The sequence below is a fragment of the Sus scrofa genome, chromosome 13 (assembly GCF_000003025.6).
Source record: "Sus scrofa isolate TJ Tabasco breed Duroc chromosome 13, Sscrofa11.1, whole genome shotgun sequence".
Lineage (NCBI taxonomy): Eukaryota > Metazoa > Chordata > Mammalia > Artiodactyla > Suidae > Sus > Sus scrofa.
Window position 1 is genome coordinate 32,548,598 of NC_010455.5, and position 21,438 is coordinate 32,570,035.

At 43.0% G+C, this 21,438-nt stretch overlaps 1 protein-coding gene across 10 annotated transcripts in view; it reads left to right on the forward strand.

Moving 5' to 3' along the window:
• RBM6 (RNA binding motif protein 6) overlaps positions 1 to 21,221 on the forward strand; it is a 124,875-nt gene extending 103,654 nt beyond the window's left edge. For all 10 annotated transcript variants that reach the window (XM_005669583.3, XM_003483187.4, XM_021068798.1 and 7 more), the window contains 14 exons: positions 20 to 77; positions 1,896 to 2,168; positions 2,568 to 2,728; positions 4,340 to 4,437; positions 5,111 to 5,153; positions 5,294 to 5,375; positions 6,131 to 6,216; positions 7,257 to 7,403; positions 9,121 to 9,216; positions 11,171 to 11,428; positions 14,043 to 14,117; positions 14,799 to 14,896; positions 20,141 to 20,270; positions 20,976 to 21,221. In XM_005669583.3, coding sequence (XP_005669640.1) covers positions 20 to 77; positions 1,896 to 2,168; positions 2,568 to 2,728; positions 4,340 to 4,437; positions 5,111 to 5,153; positions 5,294 to 5,375; positions 6,131 to 6,216; positions 7,257 to 7,403; positions 9,121 to 9,216; positions 11,171 to 11,428; positions 14,043 to 14,117; positions 14,799 to 14,896; positions 20,141 to 20,270; positions 20,976 to 21,101 — 1,731 coding nt within the window. In that variant the 3' untranslated portion in view covers positions 21,102 to 21,221. The remainder of the gene's footprint in view (positions 1 to 19; positions 78 to 1,895; positions 2,169 to 2,567; positions 2,729 to 4,339; positions 4,438 to 5,110; positions 5,154 to 5,293; positions 5,376 to 6,130; positions 6,217 to 7,256; positions 7,404 to 9,120; positions 9,217 to 11,170; positions 11,429 to 14,042; positions 14,118 to 14,798; positions 14,897 to 20,140; positions 20,271 to 20,975) is intronic.

Here is a 21,438-nt window from a genome sequence, read left to right on the forward strand (position 1 = left end):
CTTTCCCTTTCCCTTGCAGTGTAAAGCCAGCACTGGTGGACACCGATCGTGTTCATTCTGCAAGTGCCCAAGGGAAGGTGAGTGGAGGTTGAGTCTGAGGTGGTGGTTTTTATCCACTGAGCAGAGGAAATTTCATGCCTTCATTGGCTTGAAAGAGTGGTCATCCCTAAATACAAGTTGATATATAAAGCTCAACCTTACATTGCTTAAAAGTACAATGTGATAGCTAACTTCATGTGGTCTGTTAGTGAATAGTTTTGGATCTCAGAATTCCACCAGAGGAATGAGCGGGTTTGTGGGCTCTTCAACCTGAGGTAGCTAAATGGGCAGCTGACCAGAGGTCAGTAATACTGCTACTTAGAATATGGTTTAAGGATATTGGATATTAGGTTGAGAAAGAATCAAGTTGGCATTAGTCCATGTGACCTCCCCCTACCCTGGCCCCCACTTCTTTGAAGTTATTAGGAATAATTTGTTACTGTTTTCTCATTTACATTCTAAACATTTGAGGATCTTCAATACCAAAATAAATTTTTAAAGTAACAATAAAAATAGAAATGAGAAGATAATCAGGATTAAGGGTATATATATTTTTTTTGTTGAGTAATAAAGTTACCACCTTCTCAGTGGCTTGGCTTTAAAATTAATTTCTCCTGAGAACCTTTAGGTAAACAACCTTGAAGAGCCTATCAAAGGCATCCATAACAATAGTCCTGTAACAATGACTGATACATGCCTATTTCTGATATTATTCCATAAGGAATGCTAGGGCATGACCATAAAGTACAGTTCAGTGTGGGGATTCTGGTAGTCTTCTGAAAGATCTTGTTTGTTCAAGGTTAGAACTTAGTATACCTACAAAGAATTTCTTTGCTGGGCTTTTAGCCTGTAGTGGAGATTCTACTGTCTAGTGTGTGAAACAGATATTCTGAAAATCTTTGGAGAAGGCTCTGTATGCTCCTGAGACCAAGCCAACATGTAGGAAAGTGAGTAAATAACTTTGCAGTAGACAGGTTGGAGATTTTGGGCTTCAGCTTAGGCAAAATTGTGCTTTTTCTCTCAAGAAAGACTTATTTTTCAGTCTATTCTAATAAATGAACGGATGTTTATAAAAACCCTGAGCACTGTACCTCAAGGTGTATGACACAGCCTTACCTTGGAAACATACATAGCAGGTGTTTACTAGTCACCTATCACTGCTGTTAAGTAATCTCTGCATTGTTCCCATAGAATGTCTCTTTTTGAACCATGACTTCCTCTAAGAATGAATTAATTGCAGAAAATATGCCCTTAATTAACTGAACAAATTATCCTGCTATAGAAAGAGATTTGAAATGAATCGTTTATATGTTTAAGGACGTTTGCCTTTTACAGTTATTTGCACACAAATGAGCTGTGCGCAGGTAGGTCTCTTCTTAGCTTTGCCTGAGGGTATCTGTGGTCTTACAGAATTTGAGACAGCTGTCTTAGTACCGTAATACTGGAAGAAGCAAGGCTCCTAGACATACACAGTAGCAGTAAAGGTTGCTAGCAAATTTCTAGCCAGGGCCATATCCTTTGGTAATTTTGTTCCCAGGTATGTTTTTATCACTCATTGGTTATTACAGTAAAGTCCAGGGTCTCATGAAGGATTTAAATGTTGGGGAAGTGATGGAAAACTCATAGGATTAAATTTTTTTTTTAAATACTTGGATAGTTTCTTCTGCGAACTATTTCTTGTGCTCTCTTAGCAGCCTTCTTTAAAGTCTGTCAGAGGACTTTTTGTTGGCACTTCTTTGACTTTTAAAATCATTCCAGTATGAATATTTGGTGGCAGGTAAGGAAGAATCACAGGAGTAGTGTTTTGACAGATAACGCTACTGCTGGAGATTCTATTTCCATTTCTGTTCCTCTAGTGACAGAGGCCAAGCAAGAATTAATAACCTACCCTCAGCCTCAGAAAACATCCATACCAGCACCATCAGAAAAACAACCCAGCCAACCCCCAAGGTCAGCTGATAAGGAACCTGAACCCAGAAAGCGGGAAGAAGGACAAGAACCACGCTTGGGACATCAAAAGAGAGAAGCAGAAAGGTATCTGCCTTCTCGAAGGGAAGGAATTAACTTCCGAAGAGACCGAGAGAAGGAGCCATGGTCTGGGGAGACACGCCAGGATGGGGAGAGCAAAAGTAAGTCATTTGTCAGGGCATGTACCAGACTCTGACCATTGCAGTTGGAGCATAGATGGCCTTTGTTGTGGCTCTGGACCAGCTACTTCCTATACCCTAGTGAAACTGCTCAGCCTGATTGTAGAGGCTATTGCTGTACTAGTTGAAGAACTCTACATCCTCCAAATAGCAAGCTGCTATTCAAATAAAGCAAAACATAATTTTATATTTCTAAGTATTGGTAATGAAAAACATGAAGTATTTGACTAGCATTTTGTTGTAGAACCAGCCTTGGTAAAGTAGGGTAACATCTGCAGTCATCTGCAGTAAATAAAAAATAATAATTAATAATACAACCAGGCTCCGAGGACTTCCAAAACCTAAGTCTTTCTCTCTCTTTCCTTTCTCCTCTCCCATCAGCAATCATGCTAAAACGCATCTATCGTTCCACTCCACCTGAGGTGATAGTGGAAGTGCTGGAGCCTTACGTCCGCCTTACTACTGCCAATGTTCGCATCATCAAGAACAGAACAGGCCCCATGGGCCATACTTACGGCTTTATTGACCTCGACTCCCATGCGGTGAGTTGTAGTTGTGTCTGTCACCACCACCACCACCCCCCCACACCCCTCCCTCACCCCCTCCTCCCATCTTGGAACAGCCTAGGGATGGCTGGCTATAGAAACCTCAGAAAGATTGGAAGGACTTCTTTATCCTTAGAATTCTCATGTGCTGCTTGGTACCATAACCCCTGTTGTTCTTTCCTTTGGATATATTAAGGTGAAGTGACTGCCCTTCAAAATTGGAACTCTCTGTGGTTTTCCAAATCCATTTTTGTCTTGCGGCATTTACAGTTTCCAGTTAAAATAAAGTGACAGTTTAGTCATTTGTGGAAAATCTGAATACTAAGCCTTTTCAAGATTTTAGTGAATTTTCTTTTTCTTTTTTTTTCTTTTTTTTTTTTTTGGCTTTTCAGGGCCCCCACATGCAGCATATGGAAGTTCCCAGGTTAGAGTTCAAATTGGAACTACAGCTGCCAGCCACAGCAACATGGGATCCGAGCTGTATCTGACACCTACACCACAGCTTATGGCAATGCTGCATCCTTAACCCACTGAGCGAGGCCAGGGTTCAAACCCACAACCTCATAGACGCTAGTCAGGTTTATTACCACTGAGCCACAGGGGGAACTCCTGAATTTTCTTATTGCTTGAAATTGTTTTGCCTGATTATAGACAGTTTTATGTTTGATGGAAGCAGAACATATCCTCTTTTTCCTCAAAGTATTGCTTTACTAGATTCTTGTGACCTGAATTCTTAGTTTGTGGGGCCCATATCTATAAAAGCAATGTGAGAGATCATTGAAAACCATTGATATTGCTTAGATTTCATGCTCAAAAATGACAAGGAACTTTGTAAGCTGGATCTTATGCAGTAACAGTTGCAGACTAAAAGAAGAAAATTTGAATTTTTAAAATTTATACCAGGAACTTATGTCTACTCTGACTATTATTCTCATCAACCCTTCATTAAGAGTTGCCTATTTGGAGTTCCCGTCGTGGCGCAGTGGTTAACGAATCCGACTAGGAACCATGAGGTTGCGGGTTCGATCCCTGGCCTTGCTCAGTGGGTTAACGATCCGGCGTTGCCGTGAGCTGTGGTGTAGGTTGCAGACACGACTCGGATCCAGCATTGCTGTGGCCCTGGTGTAGGCCAGCGGCTTCAGCTCTGATGAGACCCCTAGCCTGGGAACTTCCATATGCCGCGGGAGCGGCCCAAGAAATGGCTAAAAGACAAAAAAAAAAAAAAAAAAAAAGAGTTGCCTATTTTTTGGAGTTTCTGCTGTGGCACAGTGGGATTGGTGGTTTCTTGGGAGCACTGGGTGCAGGTTCAATCCCCAGTCTGGCACAATGGGTTAAGAATCCAGCATTGCCGTAGGTGTGGTTTAGGTTGCAACTGCGGCTCGGATCTGATCCCTGGCCTAGGAACTTCATATGCTAAAGGTAGCCAAAAAAGAAAAAAAAGAAGAAAGAGTTGCCTGTTTTTACCAGTCTGCTCTTACTATTACAGTTATGACCAGGACATGATGTTCAGTGAACTTTTCTTTTGAGAAAGACAATCCGCATTCAGTTTTCTTTCAAAGGATGTGGCCTTCTATCTCTTTGGGTTCAAATGAGTCTTTGGTTTCCCAGGAAGCTCTTCGTGTAGTGAAGATCTTGCAGAACCTTGATCCACCATTTAGCATTGATGGGAAGATGGTAGCTGTAAACCTGGCCACTGGGAAACGAAGGTAAGGCATAGGGATGGGGCTCCTTTGTGCTACTTCTCTTCAAGCTTTTGGGAAGAAACTCCTATTCTTGGCTGGAGGGACAGAGGTAGTAAAACATGATGCTTTCCCAGTGTGAGTTGCTTCAGATAGGTGTGTATGTTCTCTTTTTCTGAAGCTTCCCTTGTTCTGACTCTAGATTTTTTTTCCCCGTTAAAATAGTAGTACTTTAATTTTTTTTCCCCCTGTTGTCTGTCTAGTGTCTTTGGGTACCAGCTGACATATAGTCTTGGATGTACAGGAAAAAATTGCAATATATCCTTGCCCCTTGGAATCCTAAGAAAATGCTGTCCTGACTTTGTTCATATCCCCATAGCACTGGGAAATCTAATTCTTCTTTGCCCCTTCACTCATCTTGACCCAGGAGTGGTAACTGGGAAATGGCTGCATCAGAGAGGTGGCAGACCTTAATCTGGCTATCTCAGTACAGTTGCTGTTTTATTCCAGTGGATAGCTATGTAGGAGTCCCTCTGCTCCTCCCCTTAGTAGTCTGCATCACCAGACCTGCTTGCTGTCTGGGTTGGTTCCTTTCCATGCAAAAGGGAGAAAAGAGTTTCTCAGCAAATATGTAGGGTTGGGCACTCATCAAGTAGCTTTTGGTAACAGGCTCAAGACATATTATATTTATTTGTTGCAGAAATGATTCTGGAGACCATTCTGACCACATGCACTACTATCAGGTAGGCTTCAGCAGTTGGGGAGTGCTCTGTTAAAATCTTCAAGTGACTGAAAGAGTGATCTGAAATTCTCTCTAGTGGGTAACTATTAAGGTAAATGGCTATTAGAAGTTCCATAATTTTAACTTGCCTTTCTGTGATAGGGTAAAAAATATTTCCGAGATAGGCGGGGAGGTGGCAGAAATTCAGACTGGTCTTCAGATACAAATCGGCAAGGACAACAGTGTGAGTGACCTTTGTCTTATTTCTAATGTTCTTTGGGGCTTGGCTACTCATTAATTGAAATCTTTGTGGTCACAAAGTTGGCATGAGATGCTATTGACTAGAGGGTGATCATTCAGAGGAAGCATCGTTTACAAGTCTCTTACCCTTGAGCTGGCCAGCCTCATTCTTTTTTAATTTTTATTTTATTTATTTGTTTGGTCTTTTTAGTGCTGTACTTGAGGCATATAGAAGTTCCCAGGCTAGGAGTCAAATTGGAGAGGTAGCCGCTGGCCTATACAACAGCTCACAGCAACACTGGATCCTAACTCACTGAGCGAGGCCAGGGATCAAACCTGCATCCTCATAGATACTAGTCAGTTTTGTTACCTCTGAGCCACGACAGGAACTCCTGGCCAGCCTCATTCTTATGTTGTTCTTTTTTGTTTTGTTTTGTTTGTTTTTAGGGCTGCCTCCTTGGCACATGGAGGTTCCCCGGCTAGGGGTTGAATTGGAGCTGTAGCTGCCAGCCTACATCACAGCTGAAGCAACGACATAAGATCTAAGCCACGTCGGAGAACTACACCACAACTCACGGCAATGCTAGATTCTTAACTCACTGAGCAAGGCCAAGGATCAAACCTGCATCCTCACACATGCCAGCCAGTTTTGTTTCTGCTGAGCCACAACAGGAACTCCTTGTGTTGTTCATGATGAATCCTCACCAAGAGCTATATTGGACAGAGACTTAACACTGGCTCTGATTTTATTCTCTCTAGCTTCATCTGACTGCTACATATATGATTCTGCTACTGGCTACTATTATGACCCCTTGGCAGGAACTTATTATGACCCCAATACCCAGGTGAGTTTTTGGTTTTGTTATTTTGTCAATGATTCTTTTGAGAAAAGTTCCTATGATTTGTTACTTTGAAGTTTTTATTCCCTGAAATTCTCTACTTGCTTACTATATGAGAAGTGTAAAAGTTTAAATCTAGGGAAACTGAATATTTCTTTGTTCCAGGTAGCTACCTTGACTGTTATTATACTATCCATATCTCATGTCTAGTCTGGTGTTTTTAAAAGCCCAGATCTTGAGTTCCCAATGTGGCACAGTGAGTTAAGAATCCAACTGCAGTGGCTCAGGTTTATGCAGAGGCAAGGATTCCACCCCCGGCTTGGTGCGGTAGATTAAAGGATCTGTCGTTATCCACAGCTATGGCTTGAATTCAGTCCCTGGCCTGGGAACTTGTATGTGCTGTCGGTGCAGCCATAAAAATTAAAAGTAAATAAATAAATAATAAATTTTAAAAATAAAATGTTGATGAGTTCCCGTTGTGGCACAGCAGAACTGAAACTGACTAGTATCTATGAGGATGTAGGTTTGATCCCTAGCCTCGCTCAGTGGGTTAAGGATCTGGTGTTGCTGTGAGCTGTGATGTAGGTTGTAGACGTGATTCAGATCCTGCGTTGCTGTGGCTGTGGTGTAGGCTGGCAGCTGTAGCTCTGATTAGACCCCTAGCCTGGGAACCTCCATATGCCATGGGTACAGCCCTAAAAAAAAAAAAATTAATCAATTAATTAAAAAATAGAAAGTTCAGATCTCATGTTGCATTATGTTTATTCAGGTGGATTTTAAAGATAATCTTCATGTTAACTGTTGAGCATATGGAAAATCAGTGCCTTATGGTGTTACAGGCAAGAGCATTGATGAGCCTCAAAAAATGGACAGTGGTCTGGCTACATCCTGGCCCCTGAAATGGATTTTTAGATTGTGTGATATGATCTTTCTTAGGCTTGAGGGAAATAGCTATTCTTTCCCCTAGAGGGGAATTGCGCTCCTTAGTCCTGGAATTACTAGGAAAGTGAAAATTCTGTAGACTTAACTTTCCAACTGTATTGCAGCAAGAAGTCTATGTGCCTCAGGACCCGGAGTCACCTGAGGAAGAAGAGATTAAAGAAAAAAAACCCACGAGTCAAGGAAAGTCAAGTAGCAAGAAGGAAACCTTTAAAAGAGATGGCAAGGAGAAAAAAGACCGAGGCGTGACAAGGGTAAGAGGCCTTGTGAATATGCTCCTTTTTACCACATAATTACAGATTTTTTAAAAAGGAGTCAGACAAGTGAGATTTGGGTTCAAGTTGTAGAGTTACAAAAAATCTGTCAGCCCCCTAGCCCCTTACGGTCTGTGGTTGCTCTCCTTTACAAATGCAAAAACATTTGTAAAATGATGGAACAGAGTGGCTTAGATCAAACCCCAGCACCTAAGTTCCACACAGTTTTACTTTCTTGCATCTTTTTTCAGTCCTTGACACATTATTCAATGGGTGTAATTGTAGCAGGGAATACCATTTTGTCTTCTTTATACACTGTATGTATATTTGATCGGAAGTATTTTTTCATATTTCTGTAATACTCTTTAATTATTACTTTGGTACCAGTATGATAAAAATTTCTAGTAAAACTGCATCCTCCTTTTCTTTATCATTCCTACGATTGTTTGTCTCCTTTTTCTAATCTTATTCTGATTTATTTTACAGCATTTAGCATTTTGTTTCTCCCTTTAGATTACTTCCTTAGGATAAATTTTGAAGAACAAAAATCTCCAGAGATAAAATCATTTTCCCAAGAATTATATTGATTTACCCTGATACCAGTTATAATGTGTTAATGCAAATGGATGAATTGGCTTGTGGCTTAATTCATATTTGTCTCTTTTTTGGCCACCCCATAGCATATGGAGTTTTCAGGCAAGAAATCAGATCTGAGCCACAGCTGTGGCAACACTGGATCCTTAACCCACTGTGCCAGGTCATGGATTGAACCTGTGTCCCAGCACTCCAGAGGCGCTGCTGATCCTGTTGCGCCACAGCAGAAACTCCTTTTTTTTTCCTTCTGATACTGCTAGTGTTTATGTAGATATATAGAAAGAGCCTGTCTGAGAACTAGACTTTTTCTTCCCATTTTATTAAGATATACTTGAAATACAGCACAGTGATATGACTTACATGATGAAGTGATTACCACAATAAGTTTATTGCACTGCCATCATTTCAAGTAGATACAAAACTTTTTGATGATAACTCTTTGAGTTTACCCTCTTAACAACTTTCATATATAACATATAGCAGTGTTCATTATATTATTTATGTTGACTATTACATCCCTAGAACTTATTTATTGTATAACTGGAAGTTCTAACCTTTTGACCAACTTCATCCACTTCCCCCACCCCCACTCCCATCCCATATCTGTTAACCACAAATCTGATCTTTCCCTATTTTTTCCCCCAAATATGATCTCTTTTTCTTTGAGTTTGTTTGGGTATTTGTTTTGTTTTTCTTTTTTTTTTCCAACAACGCTATATTAGTTTTTGGTGTACAACACAGTGATTCAATATTTCTATGCATTACAAAATGATCACTATTGAAAACTTAGACTTTAAAGTCATACCAGCTTAATATTTTGATTTTGCTTTTGCCACTTATTGTTTCTAACTGTATTCTCATTTGTAAAATGAACATGTTAATGCTTATCTATAACTGTAGTAAAGGCTAAAGGAGATAATGTATATAAATGCCCTATCTGGTGCCTTCATTCAATATATACTAAATGTGATGTCTTTAAAGGTTTTTTTGTTTTGGAATCATAGCAACATTATAGATACTTCACAAATTAGGAGGTTTGGAAAGTCAGACTAATTTCAACAGGGTTAACTCCAAACCTAGCTTTTATGAGTATCATATACAAATTACCTGGGATTTTCATCAGTTTCAGGAAAATTCCAGTGAGGGGACAGCCCCTCCAGAAGATGTCTTTAAGAAGCCTCTGCCTCCCACTGTGAAGAAGGAAGAGAGTCCTCCACCAGTAAGACTAAGCTGGGCTAGGGCTGGGGCTGGTTCCAAATGGGAAAGAAAGTTCAAAGGTTGATGCTTTACTTTAGTGTTAGTCCTTAAGCTCTCTGTGTCTCACAGAAAAGGACTCCTCTTAAGTGTAAGCATGAGGTAAATTTTCCTGTCTGCTAAAGGGGTATTACTGGAGAATCAGAGGCAGTTATCTGTCCTCTTACCCTTTACTTTGTGTCATTCCCACCAGACCAAGAAATGCCTGGCCCTTTTTAGTTATAATCTTGGTCTTTTTAATTCTTCTCTTCAAAATGACCAAGAAAACCCATTTTTGTGGCCCTGATGTTTCCTACCTTTTGTTGCCGCATGAAAATTTCTTAGACGTGGAGTGAATATACAGTCATTTTTATACTTTGCCTGCCTAATCAAAGTGAACAGTGCTAAACTAATGTTGGTACCCATTTTTTAGATGCCTTAAAGTGATAGTCTCAGTCTAATCACAAGTTATTTTATAACAATAGAGACCATCTGTATGGTTTTGTTTGTTTTTTTCTTTTTAGGGCTGTACTAAAGCATATGGAGGTTCCCAGGCTAGGGTCAGATTTGAGCTACAGCTGCTATCCTACACCACAGCCACAGCAATGCAGGATCCGAACCACATCTATGACCTACACAACAGCTCATGGCAACACCAGATCCCAGATCCACTGAATCGAGGCCAGGGATCAAACCGAATCCTCATGGGTACTAGTCAGATTCATTTCCGCTGTGCCATAATGGAAACTCCCATCTGTATGTTTTAATTTTGATTGATCATAGGCCAGTGATCATACATTATTATTTAACATTTCCTGTAAGCTAGTGATAAAAACTTTATGCCCGCTCCACATTATTGATTCAATTCATTATAACATCTATCCTAACCATGCCTTTGCATTTACCTTTCTCAGGAGCTGGATCTGTCTACCTTGAGTTGGTTCTAGTCCATCTCGTAAATCTCTTTTGCTATAGGGATTACTTTAGCTTTTTTTTTTTTTCTCTTTCTCTTTTCCAGGGCCACACCCAAGGCATATGGAGGTTACCAGGCTAGGGGTCCAATCAGAGCTATAGACACTGGCCACAGCCACAGCAACTCAGGATCCGAGCCACATCTGCGACCCACACCACAGCTCACGGCAACGCCAGATCCTTAACCCACTGAGCAAGGCCAGGAATCAAACCCCCAATCTCATGGTTCCTAGTCAGATTCGTTAACCACTCAGCCACAACAGGAACTCCTGGGATTACTTTAGCTTTGACGAAATTTATCTTTACTTTCCTCCATAATTTTCAGTGACTTAGAAGGTGGTTGCCATCTCTTCCTTCTTGTAACCTGTAACTTTTTTAATACTTTCTTTTTTTGTTTGTTTTTTTAAGGCTGCACACATGGCATGTGGAGGTTCCCGGGCTAGGGGTCAAATTGGAGCTGCAGCTGCCGGCATACACCACAGCCACAGCAATGCGGGATCCGAGCCACATCTGCCACCTGCACCACAGCTCATGGCAATGCCGGATCCTTAACATACTGAGCAAGGCCAGAGATCGAACCTGCGTCCTCATGGATACTAGTTAGATTTGTTTCTGCTGAGCTACGACAAGACCCCCCCCCCCTTTTGTTTTGTAACTTGTAACTTTTAAACTCTTTTCCTGTGTTCTATATCAGTTTTCCTTCCTATTCTTTCTCTTCACTGTTCTGTGGCTAGAGTCACTTCTAAGGGAACCATTCTGTCTTTATCTCAGTGAATAAGGAGAAAAGTCAAGCACAAGCCATGTTGCTTCCATCTGGGAAATGAGCATTGTGGTCAGTGGGCCTATTTTGAACCCAGTTCATTATTCAGATTAAAAAAGAAGAAATAAGAGGCCCATATCAGAATATCCAGAAGACAGCCCCTCAATATAGATTGGGTTTGTGTTAATTCCAGACCTTCTCCTTCCAGCCTAAGGTGGTAAATCCACTGATCGGCCTTCTGGGTGAATATGGAGGAGACAGTGACTATGAGGAGGAAGAGGAAGAAGAGCAGACCCCTCCTCCACAGCCCCGCACAGCACAGCCCCAGCGAGAGGAGGTGATCAAGAAGGAAAACGAAGAAGAGAAACTCACTGACTGGAATAAACTGGCTTGTCTGCTCTGCAGAAGGCAGTTTCCCAATAAAGAAGTTCTGATCAAACACCAGCAGCTCTCAGACCTGCACAAGGTATTAGGGGAGGGGTTCTGTCCTTTTGAACTTTTGACTCTTAACCATCATTGAGCGTTACAATGGGAATAAAGAAGCTTATGCTGTCCTTCTCAGACTGTATCATTCACAGCTCCTATAATTAAATCAGTTCAGTTCAAAAATGAATTGAGGAGTTCTCTGATGGCCTAGTGGGTTAAGGCTCCTGCATCCTCGTGGCTGTGGCTCTGGTCACTGCTCTGTGGCACAGGTTTGATCCCTGGCCCAGGAACTTCCATATGCTGCCTGTGTGGCAAAACAATCAAAAAAAAAAAAACACAGAACATTGTAAATCAACTATAATAAAAAAAATTAAAAAAAAAAAAAATGAATTGAGAGTTCCTACTGTGGCACAGCGGAAATGAATCCTGACTAGGAACCATGAGTTCTTGGGTTCGAACCCTGGGCTCGCTCAGTGGGTTAAGGATCCGGTGTTGCCGTGCACTGTGGTATAGGTCGCAGATGCAGCTCGGATTTGGCATTGCTGTGACTATGTTATAGGCCAGCAGCGACGGCTCCAATTAGACCCCTATCCTGGGAACCTCTATATGCAGCAGGTACGGCCCTAAAAAAACCAAAAAAAAAAAAAAAAAAAATTTGTTCCTCCACCTTTTGTTCATGAGTTGCTCTGCATTAAGATTGTGCCCACCTTCAGGAGTTCCCGTTGTGGCGCAGTGGTTAACGAATCTGACTAAGAACCATGCGATTGCGGGTTCGATCCCTGGCCTTACTCAGGGGGTTAACGATCCGGCGTTGCAGTGAGCTGTGGTGTAGGTTGCAGACGCGGCTCAGATCCTGCGTTGCTGTGGCTCTGGTGCAGGCCAGCAGCTACAGCTCTGATTAGACCCCTAGCCTGGGAACCTCCACATGCCGCGGGAGCAGCCCAAGAAATGGCAAAAAGACAAAAAAAAAAAAAAAAAGATTGTGCCCACCTTCAGAGAACTTAGTGTATAGACCCAGGGCAAGCAGCATGGCTGGCTCTGGGGCCCCAAACACAGAGGCTGTATTGAACACAGACTAGAAAGTATTGTGGAAAAGGAAACTCACTTGCTGGGTTTCTCATCTTAGCTCTACCATTAACCTAACAATTAGACTGCAGATAAGGCCCTTTTCTTCTTTGATACTTGGTGACTTCAGAGCTAGTTCCACCTAGCTCTGACAGTGTGCAGTCTTCCCCCAAAGTGGGTCACATTCTGCCATCTCTCCATGTAATGAGTTCTGTAAGCCATGGCACAAGAGCTATTCTTTGGGTATTAAACTGGCCTCCATTGGTCTTCCCTTGCAGTTTTCTCATTTCTCTGTACTGGCCAAGGAGCCAAATTCTAGACAAGTGAAACCCCTAGAAGGATTCTTGTTCTCACTAGAGAGTTATTTCTTTTTTTTTTTTTCCTTTTTAGGGCTGTAGGTGCAGCATTTAGAAGTTCCCACACTAGGGGTCTAAACAGAGCTATAGCTGCTGGCCTACACCACAGCTACAGCAACAACACCCCCAAGCTGCATCCACAAGCTACACCACAGCTCACAGCAACGCCAGATCTTAACCCACTGAGCAAGGCCAGGGATCGAACCTGCAGCGTCACGGTTTATAGCTGGATTCGTTTCTGCTGCACCATGATGGGAACTTCTAGTAGAGAGTTATTTCTTTCACATTCCTTTTCTAGCTGATGCTAGAACAGGCAAGGAGGTTAGATTTAGACTTCTGATATATATCTCAAAGTTTCATGTGGCTAAAAGCTGAAAAGCTCTGTTTTGGTGATAGGCACACCTCTTCTCCCAGCTGCCTCTGTTGAGGCTCTGCAGAGTTTCCTGGGCTTCTGAGAGGTTTCTTCTGACAGTCCCTGCAAAAGACTAACTCCCAGGTTCCTTTGACCTTCTGGAATTGACTGACACTTTTAAATTGCTGCTCTCTTATGAAAATTCTAATAAATGGCTAAAGAGATTAAAAGCAGTTGTCAGCCAGAAGTCTGATCACCACAAACTTAACTGGCCCAGGGACAGTGGAAGGTGGACTGTAAGCACTCTTCCTTTCCTTACACCGATGTGATGCAAAGAATCTCCTCTATGTGCAAGAGCTGCTCTGGGAGTCCCCTGGTGGCTCAGTGGGTTAAGCGTCCAACATTGTCACTGCTGTGACTCACGTCACTCCTGTGGGGCAGGTTTGATCCTTGACCTGGGAACTTACACATGCCACAAGCATGGCCAAAAATAAATAAAGTGGATTTCTTTAACAAAAAAAATATATATATATGGAGTTCCCGTCGTTGCTCAGTGGTTAACAAATCCGACAGGAACCATGAGGTTGCGGGTTCAATCCCTGGCCTCGATCAGTGGGTTAAGGATCCGGCGTTGCCGTGAGCTGTGGTGTAGGTCGCAGATACGGCTCGGATCCCGCGTTGCTGTGGCTCTGGTGTAGACCGGCAGCTACAGCTCCGATTGGACCCCTAGCCTGGGAACCTCCATATGCCGCGGGAAGTGGCCCAAGAAATGGCAAAAAGACAAAAAAAAAAAAAAAAAAGCAGCTATCAGGAAAGGCCTAGAGGCATTTCTAGGACCACTTTTTTTAGACCTATACTCATAGAACTCCCTTTCTTCTCAGCAAAACCTGGAAATCCATCGGAAGATAAAACAGTCTGAGCAGGAGCTAGCCTATCTGGAGAGGAGAGAACGGGAGGTAAGGTTTAGTGACCTGTTACTTCCTTGACCCCCAACTCTTTTTGCTTTCTGGTATAGCATTTGTATCCTGTGCCGAAGATAAAGAATGAAGTGGCCCCAAAAGATGGTGTGTACATTTCTCAGAATTCATCAAACTACATTAAAATGGGTGCATTTTGTTGTTTATAAATTATAACTTAATAAAATTGATATTTTTTAAAGGGTATAAGAATCTCTGGGTAGGTTAAATAATACTCCTCTTTCCTGCCCGTCTTTTAAAATCAGTGGAGTGTTGGATAGGACTGCTGAAATGACATCTTTTACTGTTAAAGGAGGAAGTAGCTTAGTGTGAGAGCCAAATGGACTTGCCATCCCGACCACACAATTAGGCAGACTCACCCAGCTACAGACTTGATGGCCCATGGCAGGTCACATGTGATGCTTGGGAATCCACCTATGGAGGCCTATTGGGGAGCACCTCCTCAGAGGAGGAGGAGGAAAAGATAAGCCTATTCTTCCCAGATTTGCCACTAAGAGAAGCCACTACTTTCTCAGAAGAGTATATAAAGGAGTGAGATTCCAGGAGTTACCAGTTGAATTCCTTTCACATTAGAAGAAAAATCAAGAATAAAGTGAAGCTTTCCTACTCCCCCACCTCCTCAGATGGAAATCTCAGACCTGTTCTTTCGCTTACCAACAGGGAAGGTTTAAAGAAAGAGGAAATGATCGCAGGGAAAAGCTCCAGTCTTTTGATTCTCCAGAAAGAAAACGAATTAAATACTCAAGGGAAACTGACAGGTAAGCTAGAAACCTCAAGACCTCATGGTGAAATGGTCTCCTTCTCCAGTTTGGTTTTTTTTTTTTTTCTATCTCAGGCCAGTGAGGTTGTTGAGAATAGGTTCTCTCTGAACTCTTGGGCATTTGACCACCTGTCTACCACAGGGAATGTGTATGTTTACAAGAAAGACTTGCTGGCTGTTTAGCTGCTCAAAACCAGGGCTGGACTGGCTGTGGTTGAGAACCCTTTCTCTCCTCATCAATAATGCTGTACCTCCTTACTTGCCTCAGAGTTTCATCATGGCTCAGTGGTTAATGAACCCAACTAGTATGCATGAGGATGCGGGTTTGATCCCTGGCCTGCCCATTGAGTTAAGGATGCGGCGTTGCCAAGAGCTGTGGTGTAGATTACATACAAGGCTCAGATCTGGCATTGCTGTGACTGGTGTAGGCTGGCAGTTATAGCTCCGATTCAACCCCTAGCCTGGGAACCTTCATATGCCCCGGTGCAGCCCTAAAAAAGAAAATATCACACTCTTGGACATTTTTTCTAGGGATCTTCCATTCTCACGCATAGGTGCTAAATAAGTGGTTGGCTGCTAATCTCTAGCTTCCTGTGCTGTGTGTGGTCAGATAGCTCCCAAGTCTTGAGTCCAGACTTATATAGAATTTTCCAGTAGCCCACTGTGTACAGACACTGTACCAAGTGCAAGGAATATTCAAGTGGACAAAACATATATTATCCTTGACTGAACACAGAATAAGGAAGGCTTAGTGTCTCATAGGGCAGACACAGAAATCCAATTGAGAAGGGGAGAGAATGTTATTTGGAGGGAACTGCATGCTTCATGGATGAAAGAGAGGTCATGATGCATTTGAGATGTTGTAAGTAGCCTGGTGGGCTGAACACTGGGGACATGTGGATGAGTGACAAGAAGATAAGCCAGGCTTAACAGACATAGTCCAGTTCATGCTCCTTGAACACCTTGCTAAGACTTTGTCTTAGAGTAGTGGGAGGATATGAAATGATTTCAAGCAGGGTATTGATCTACCAAAAATTGAGCAAGTCTCTATAATGGTAAGTGAGAACTGATAGCCAGAACAAATTCTGTCTGTGGGGAAAAGGGAGAGATGATTGATGGAGAAAGGCCCCTGAGAAGGCTAGATGGGGTCTGAGGCTCTGGCATTCCAACTTATTTGGTCACAACCTTCAATAAAAATGATTTTGAAAGTTCCCATTGTGGCTCAGCAGAAGCAAATCCGACTAATATCCATGAGGATGCAGGTTCAAAACTTGGCCCTGCTCAAGGCATCTGGCGTTGCCCAGAGCTACAGTGTAGGTCACACATGCATCTCAGATTTGGCATCTCTGCGGCTGTGGCGTAAGCCGGCTGCTACAGCTCCGATTGAACCCCTAGCCTGGGAACTTTCATATGCCACACCTGTAGCCCTAAAAAAAAGATTTTGAATCATGATCATGGCCCAGAAATTGTGTATGTGAAAAATACTGTAATAAACACTGATATTTTTATTTTCGTCTGGTTTTTTTTTTTTGCTTTTTAGGGCCGCACTTGTGGCATATGGAAGTTCCCAGGCTAGGGGTCCAATTGGAGCTGCAGATGCAAACCACAGCCACAACAACCCGGAATCTGAGCTGCCTCTGTGACCTACACCGAAGCTCACAGCCACACTGGATCCTTAACCCACTAGCCACATCCTCATGGATACTATTTCTCGGGCTTGTTACCTCTGAGCCACAATGGGAACTTCCTTTTGTATTTGCTTTTTTTTTTTTTTTGTCTTTTTGCCATTTCTAGGGCCGCTCCCACAGTATATGGAGATTCCCAGGCTAGGGGTTGAATTGGAGCTGTAGCTGCCAGCCTGCAGGAGAGCCACAGCAACTCGGGATCCGAGCCGCATCTGCGACCTACACCACAGGTCACGGCAATGCTGGATCCTTGACCCACTGAGCAAGGCCAGGGATTGAACCCGCAACCTCATGGTTCCTAGTCAGATTCGTTAACCACTGAGCCAAGACAGGAACTCCTGTATTTGCATTTTTTAAGAAGTGCTACGGGGCAGATTATAGGACTTGACTGTCAATCTCAAAGGAAAGAATAGCATATAATAAATAGTTCTAATTTACAATGAAGGTTTGTAAAAAAGGAAGCACTATAAAGAAAATCTGCAAACAAACCAAAAAAAGAAGCACTACGGTAGGAGCATTTAATCGATGTAGCATCCCATTGGGGCATTCTCTGCAATTTGAAATACACTGAACTAAGACAAAGGTGGGGGAGTCAGCCTGGAGGAGCAAGGTCATTTTAGCCCTGAATCAATTGGGCTAGGTGTAGAAAGTGATATTAGTGGCAAATTTTGCTGGTTTCTGACATTGTCTCTCTTTGGGGGCTATTTTGTGGCTATCTGGTTCTGGGAGTCATTTCTAAAGTTGAGGCAAAAATCTGTCTTCATTATTCCATCAAATTTCAAGTTTTTTTTTTTTTAATCTCCTAATAAATCATTTTTTGTTTAAAAAAGAAAAGTGACCCTTCTCTACTCTCAACACCTTTCATGCCACATTCTACTGACTCTTCTTTTTAGTCCTCTCTCCTACTTCACTTCCTTTTCTGGGTAATTCTAGATATTTTCCTGGACTCTTCCCTCAGTGTTCCTTTATTCTTGCTGCTTCACCCTCTTGTCCTGGACTGTGTACAGTACCCAAGGCTTTAGCCACCACTAACAGGCTAACAAGTCCTGTGGCTCCATTCCAAGTCAGTTCTGTTTTCTGAGCTCAAAATCACTATTGCTTGGAGTTCCCCCTGTGTCACAACAGGATCAGCCACATCTCTGTAGCACTAGGACACAGGTTTGATTCCCCAGCCCAGCACAGTGAGTTAAAGGATCTGGCATTGCCGTAACTGTAGCATAGGTTGCAACTGTGACCCACATCTGATCCCTGGCCCAGGAGCTATAGATGCCTTGGGGCAGCTGCAAAATAGAAAAATTTTTAAATTCACTTTTTTTTTTTCTAATTTTTGCTTTTGGCCTCAGCTGCACCATGCAGGTATTCCTGGACCAGGAATCAAACCTGAGCTACAGTAGTGACAATGCCAGATCCTTAACCCACTGAGCCACCAGGGAACTCCCATAGAAATCACTATTTCTGTTTACCTCCTGGGCATATCTTCTTGGACACCTCTCAGGCTCTTCACACTAAACAATTACTCAATGTAGTCCGCTTATACCCCTGCTAAACCTGCTGTACTCCTGTTTCAGAATAGTAATGTCATCACATCATGGTCTACCCAGTCTGACCTAATCTTCCTTGTTTATCCTCTTTATTTTTTGTCTTTTTTTTTTTTTTTTGCTATTTCTTGGGCCGCTCCCGTGGCATATGGAGGTTCCCAGGCTAGGGGTCCAATCGGAATGTGGTAGCCACCAGCCTACGCCAGAGCCACAGCAACGCGGGATCCAAGCTGCGTCTGCAACCTACACCACAGCTCACGGCAACGCCGGATCGTTAACCCACTGAGCAAGGGCAGGGACGGAACCCGCAACCTCATGGTTCCTAGTCGGATTCGTTAACCACTGTGCCATGACGGGAACTCCCTACCCTCTTTATCATCAGTGGCCGCATCCTTAATTCAGCCTTGCCTCCCTTCCTTGCTCACCTCCAAACCAGACTGCTTACTCTTAATCCTTGCTGTTCAGTCTTCTGTCCATTCTCTCCCCTACTACTAAAATAACCTTTATAAACAGAAATCTAACACTCACCTTTTTGTGAACACATGCCTTGCCTAGAGCGAGGCCTGGGTTCTAGGGATTCTTTGCCCGAAGAATGAAGTACAGAGTCATGATTTTTTTCCCTTTTTTTGCTGCCCTGTGGCATATGGAGATCTCAGGCCAGGGATCAGATCCAAACTATAAGTACAACCTAAGCCACAGCTGCAGCAGCGCCAGATCCTTAACCCACTGTGCCACACCAGGGATCGAACCTGCGTCCCAGTGCTCCCAAAATGCCACTGGTCCTGTTGCGCCACAGTGGAAACTCCAAGAATCATGATTAAACATAATGCTCAAGACTTTTCACAGTCTGGCCAAGCAGCCTTTTGTCAGTTCCTACCCCTCCTCTTCTAGGTAGATTATATTCTTTCCCTTCTCCTTGCTTGTGTTCTCCTTTCCTCCCATGCTTTTTCTAGCTTACAAGCTTCTCATTTGTTAAGACCAGTTCAGGTATATCCTCTTATTAGAATTTCTATCATTTTTGGTGGTACCCTTCAGATTTGAGTTCCCTCTGTTGTATTTCCGTAGTAGATATTTACTGTTGGCACATCCATGGCTGAGCTCTTCAATGTGCCATAAGCATCTGTTGACATTATCCTTCTTCCTTCCTTCCTCATGAACATGGTCAGGTGTTGCTCATCTCTGTATCCCCAGGAAAAAGCCTATTGCATAGATAGCAGGCACTAGAGGATATATATATATATATATATATATATATATTTTTTTTTTTTTTTGGTCTTTTTACCATTTTGGGAGCTGCTCCTGTGGCATATGGAGGTTCCCAGGCTAGGTGTCAAATCAGAGCTGTGGCTGCCCACTTACACCACAGCTCATGGCAACACCGGATCCTTGACCCACCAAGCGAGGCCAGAGATCGAACCCGCAATCTCATGGTTCCTAGTCGGATTCGTTAACCACTGAGCCACGACAGGAACTCCTAGAGGATATATTTAAAATATATATATATTTCCCCCCCACATTCACAGCATGTGGAAATTCCCAGGTCAGGGATTAAACCCACACCACAGCAGCAACCCAAGCCCCTGCAGTGACAACACCAGATCCTTACTCTGCTGCGCCACAGGAGAACTCCTAAATATTCTTAAGAGGAGGCACATCTGGAGTTGCCATCATGGCACAGCAGAAACAAATCCAAGTAGGAACCATGAGGTTTCAGGTTCAATCCCTGGCCTTGCTCAGTGGGTTAAGGATCCAGCATTGTCTCGAGCTGTGGTGTAGATCGCAGACGGGGCTCGGATCCTGCGTTGCTGTGGCTGTGGAATAGGCTAGCAGCTGTAGAGCTGTAGCTCTGATTCAACCCCTAGCCTGGGAACCTCCACATGCCACAAGTGTGGACATATAAAGGCTCCCACCCCCACCCCCTGCAAAAAGGAGGCAAATCTGAATCAAGAGGACAGAGGGTTTTGGGGGCTCACAGCAGGTGCTTATGCTAGTGTCCAAGTGTGTCTGCTTCTTTTGCAGTGACCGTAAGCCTGTTGGTAAGGAGGGTATCGACAATAGCAGCAAAGGAGGCTGTGTCCAACAGGCCACTGGCTGGAGGAAGGGAACAGGCCTCGGATATGGCCATCTTGGATTGGCTTCAGCAGAGGAGGTAAAATGGTTCCACCTTTTTGAGGGTGGCATGGACCTGGAATATACTTAGTTTTCTCTCATTCTGTGGCCCAGAGCTGTTAATTTGCCTATTAGCTAGGCTTTCTCCACTGTTGGCAAAGGACATGTGAGCTGAAGAACTCATCAGTCTTGATGACTAAATTATGGCTAAGCATGCCAGGCCCTTTGCAGTTAATTGGCAGTGGGAAGTTGAGAGAGAAGTTGGAATAGAGCTCATTTTACTCTTACATGGAGTAGAGGTGGAGCAGTTTGGAACTGAAGAATCATTTGGTGAAAAGAACCAAGGAACTAGCAATAAAAGATATAAAAGCATCTCAGAGAGGAATTGTCATGAAGTTAGTCCTGGTCCCCATGAAGAGTCTTGCACCTCATGTTTCAGGAAAAGGAGAAAATAGGAAGGGTTATGAGAGAGAACACTGCCCATTTTATATTGTCTTAGTCCCTCTCTGAAAATGCCACGTATAGGAGATTGGTTTCTCATATTTCTGGGGTTGAATCCTGTATCCTCAAATTATGGCATTACCACTACTCATTAGTCATCTTGAGTGTTTATTAACTAAGCATACTTTAAATATTCTCTTATATCCTGCTCCTGATTAGTCCAGAAATTAGTCATAGTCAAAGACTAGGCCTGAGGCTATTTAATTCATAAATCCAAACTTCATTGTTTGTCTTTGTTTTACAGACTGAAGGCCGAATAAGGGGCCCTAGTGTGGGGGCTCCAGGAAGAACCAGCAAGAGACAGTCCAATGAGACTTACCGAGATGCTGTGCGAAGAGTCATGTTTGCTCGGTATAAAGAACTCGATTAAAGAATGGAGACAAGTCCCATAGGACACAGACTCCTTCTTGTTTTGTTTGTCCGTCTCTCCTTGTGTTTTGTTACTGTTCTTGCTGCTAGAACTTTTTTAAATAAACTTTTTTCAATGTGATTTTTTTTTTGGGGGGGGCAGTTAAATTTTTCTCCTATAGACGAGTCAGGGGATGGGGCTAATGGTAGGAGGGGAGAATCCCTTGATGTAGGCCCATTTGAGATGATGCTGAAATGGCAACAAGAGCTTTATTGAGCCCTGGAACACTGCTGCTATCAGTGTAAGTGGACTGGTTGCAGTGACCTTTGAACTCTGGCTTATATGAATACTGTCAGAT